The 3,434-nt window shown below is 40.7% G+C and overlaps 1 protein-coding gene across 1 annotated transcript; it reads left to right on the forward strand.

The window, feature by feature from the left end:
• Positions 1–1,501: 1,501 nt before the first annotated feature.
• LOC133824715 (uncharacterized) lies at positions 1,502–3,204 on the forward strand. The gene is made up of 3 exons (XM_062257689.1): positions 1,502–1,768; positions 1,881–2,611; positions 3,087–3,204. Exons 1-3 carry the CDS (start codon positions 1,502–1,504, stop codon positions 3,202–3,204), a joined length of 1,116 nt encoding a protein of 371 aa, XP_062113673.1.
• Positions 3,205–3,434: the final 230 nt, after the last annotated feature.

Consider the following 3,434-nt stretch of genomic DNA (forward strand, 5'->3'; position numbering starts at 1 on the left):
CACATTTGCGATATGCCTACTTGGGTCCCTCATCCACTTTACCTGTCATTAATTCGGTGGAGTTGAATCATGATGAAGAAGAAAATTTGTTCGAGGTTTTGAGAAAGTTCCAGAAGGCCATTGGGTGGACTATTGTAGATATTCGAGGTATTAGTCCTTCTTTGTGTATGCATAAGATCTTGCTTGAAAACAGTGAAAAAGGTTCTATTGAGGGGCAAAGAAGACTAAATCCTATCATGAATGAAGTAGTGAAGAAAGAAATCATCAAATGGTTGGATGCTGGAATTATTTATCCTATCTCTGACAGTTCATGGGTGAGTCTCGTACAGTGTGTACCTAAGAAGGGTGGGATCACAGTGGTGAAGAATGAAGACAATGAGTTGATTCCTACTAGAACTGTAACTGGATGGAGGATTTGCATGGACTATAGGAAGCAAAAAAAGGCCACTAGGAAGGATCATTTCCTTCATCCTTTCATTGATCAGATGCAAGACAGACTTGCTGAGAGAGAGTGCTATTGTTTCTTAGATGGGTACTCTGGTTACAATCAGATAGCAGTGGCCCAGGAGATCAACACAAGACTACATTCACTTGCCCTTATGGTACCTTTGCATTTAGGAGAATGCCCTTTGGTTTGTGCAATGCTCCTGCTACGTTTCAGCAGTGTATGATGGCTATCTTTACTAATATGGTTGAGCAATTTCTAGAAGTTTTCATGGATAAATTCTCAGTCTTTGGGGATTCTTATGATGAATGTTTGAGCAACTTGTCTAAGGTGTTAAAGAGATGTGAAGAGAAAAACCTAGTCCTTAACTGGGAAAAATGTCACTTTATGGTTAAGGAAGGTATTTGTTGGGGGCATAAGGTATCAAAGCAAGGGATTGAAGTGGATAAAGCACAAATTGATGTTATTGAAAAGCTACTGCCTCCTAATTCAGTGAAGAACATTAGGAGCTTTCTTGGGCATGCGAGATTCTATAGAAGGTTCATCAGAGATTTCTCTAGCATTTCAAAGCCTCTTTGCAATCTGTTTGAGAAGGAGACACTAGTTCATTTTGATGGAGCATGTTTGAAGGCTTTTCAAGAGTTGAAAGAGAGATTAATTTCAACCCCTATCATTATCGCACCAGACTGGAGTTTTCCCTTTGAATTGATGTGTGATGCTAGAAATTATGTTGTTGGGACTGTCATGGGGCAGCGAAGGAACAAGGTGTTTCATTCTATTTATTATGCCAGTTGCACTTTGACAGGAGCTCAATTGAATTACAGTGTAACTGAGAAGGAGTTACTAGCAATTTTCTTTGCTTTTGACAAGTTCCGCACCTATCTTGTGGGAACTAAAGTGATTGTCTACACTGATCACTTAGCCATAAAGTATTTAATTGCCAAGAAGAATGCAAAGCCAAGATTGATTCGATGGGTGCTTTTGCTTCAAGAGTTTGATGTTGAGATTCAAGATAGAAAAGGGGTATAAAATCAAGTGGCTGACCATTTATCAAGAATGGAGCGTGAAGAAGATTCCAACTCTCTTGTCCCCATCAAAGAAACATTCCTTGATGAACAAGTGTTTGGGGTCAACCATGCTCATGAGCTTCCTTGGTTTGCTGATTTTGCTAATTATTTGGCTAGTGGGTTGATGCCGCCTGAGATGACTAGCCAACAAAGGAAGAAATTCTTGCAAGATGTGATGTCTTATTTTTGGGAGGAGCCCTTTCTATTTAAGCAATGTGCAAATCAGATCATTAGAAAATGTGTTCCTGGACATGAGGTAGAGGGTATTCTGTTTCATTGTCATTCATCGCCTTGTGGTGGTCATTTTGGGGGGGCACGTACCGCCGCCAAAGTTTTACAATTCGGTTTTTTGGCCTTCTCTATTTAAGGATGCTCATGCTTATGTCGCTAGTTGTGATCATACCCAAGGGGTTGGAAGCATCTCAAGAAGACATGAAATGCCTCTAACTAATATACTAGAAGTTGAATTGTTTGATGTTTGGGGGATTGATTTGATGGGCCCCTTTCCACCCTCGTATGGTAATTTGTATATCTTGGTGGCTGCTGATTATGTTTCTAAGTGGGTTGAAGTCGCTGCCTATCCTACCAATGATTCCAAGGTGGTCATGAGGTTCTTACACAAGCATATTTTCACTAGATTTGGCACTCCAAAAGCTATCATAAAAGATGAGGGAACCCATTTTGTGAACAAAGTGTTGGCTATCTTATTGGCTAAGTATAGTGTGAATCATAAGGTGCCTACCGCATACCACCCTCAAACCAATGGCCATGCAGAGTTGTCTAATAGAGAAATCAAGGGTGTTCTTGAGAAGGTGGTGAATCCAAATCGCAAGGATTGTTCCAAGAGGTTGGATGATGCTCTATGGGCCTATCGAATGGCATTTAAAACTCCTTTGGGAATGTCTCCTTACCGCTTAGTGTTTGGAAAAGCATGTCACTTGCCTGTGGAACTTGAACATAGAGCTTATTGGGCACTCCAACAACTCAATCTAGACTTGCAACTGGAAGGGGAAAAGAGAATGCTACAACTTGATGAATTGGAAGAAATGCGCTTATTTTCATATGAGACTGCAAAACTTTATAAGGAAAAAACAAAGAGGTGGCAAGACAAGCAAATCCAACCCCGTTCATTTGAAGAAGAGGGCAGCGAGTTTTATTGTTTAATTCTAGACTCAAACTGTTCCCTAAGAAGCTCAAGTCAAGGTGGTCTGGGAAATTTACTATTACTAAGGTTTATCCTTATGGGGCTGCAGAGTTGAGAGTAAATGAAGGAGGTGAATTCAAGGTTAATTGATAGAGGTTGAAACACTATTGGGGTGGTGAGGTTGAGCGAAATAAGACCTCACTTACCTTAATTGATCCTTGGAGAGTAATGTGTTGAGCTACTGGGCTTAAAGATATACCTAGAGAGTAGCAATTTAATTTTATGTATATAGTATTCTGTTTTTGCTCATGTTTTCACCTCCTTCCTTCATTGTCTATGTTGTGGATTTGAATAAATTCATGTTTTGGGGTGGCTGTGAAGATTTAGGAAGTTTTATGGGTCAATTGAAGTGAATTTGGACATGTTTCAGGCCAGGACTTGGTGATATTTATGGCTGGTTTGCTAATCATTTAAATGCTGGAAAGTTTGGAAGGGATGCTGCAGCTATGCTGTTAAGCTCTTTAGTGATGCTGCAGCACTGGAGATAGGCGAGATTTGAGAATTTTTAAGAAGGTTTAGGAAAATTTAAGAAATTACCCCAAATAAGTTTTTTTTACAATTCCCTAATTTCACCCCTCCCAAAACTTACAGCTCTGCCCCAAACCTGATACCTATCACCTCCAGTCGACCCCCGAAGCCCCATCTCCGACCACCCTAGCCAAATCACAGCCGCCTCCCTCCACCACTCCACCACCTGAACCACCGACTCGCCACCAAG

The sequence above is a fragment of the Humulus lupulus genome, chromosome 3 (genome assembly GCF_963169125.1).
Source record: "Humulus lupulus chromosome 3, drHumLupu1.1, whole genome shotgun sequence".
Lineage (NCBI taxonomy): Eukaryota > Viridiplantae > Streptophyta > Magnoliopsida > Rosales > Cannabaceae > Humulus > Humulus lupulus.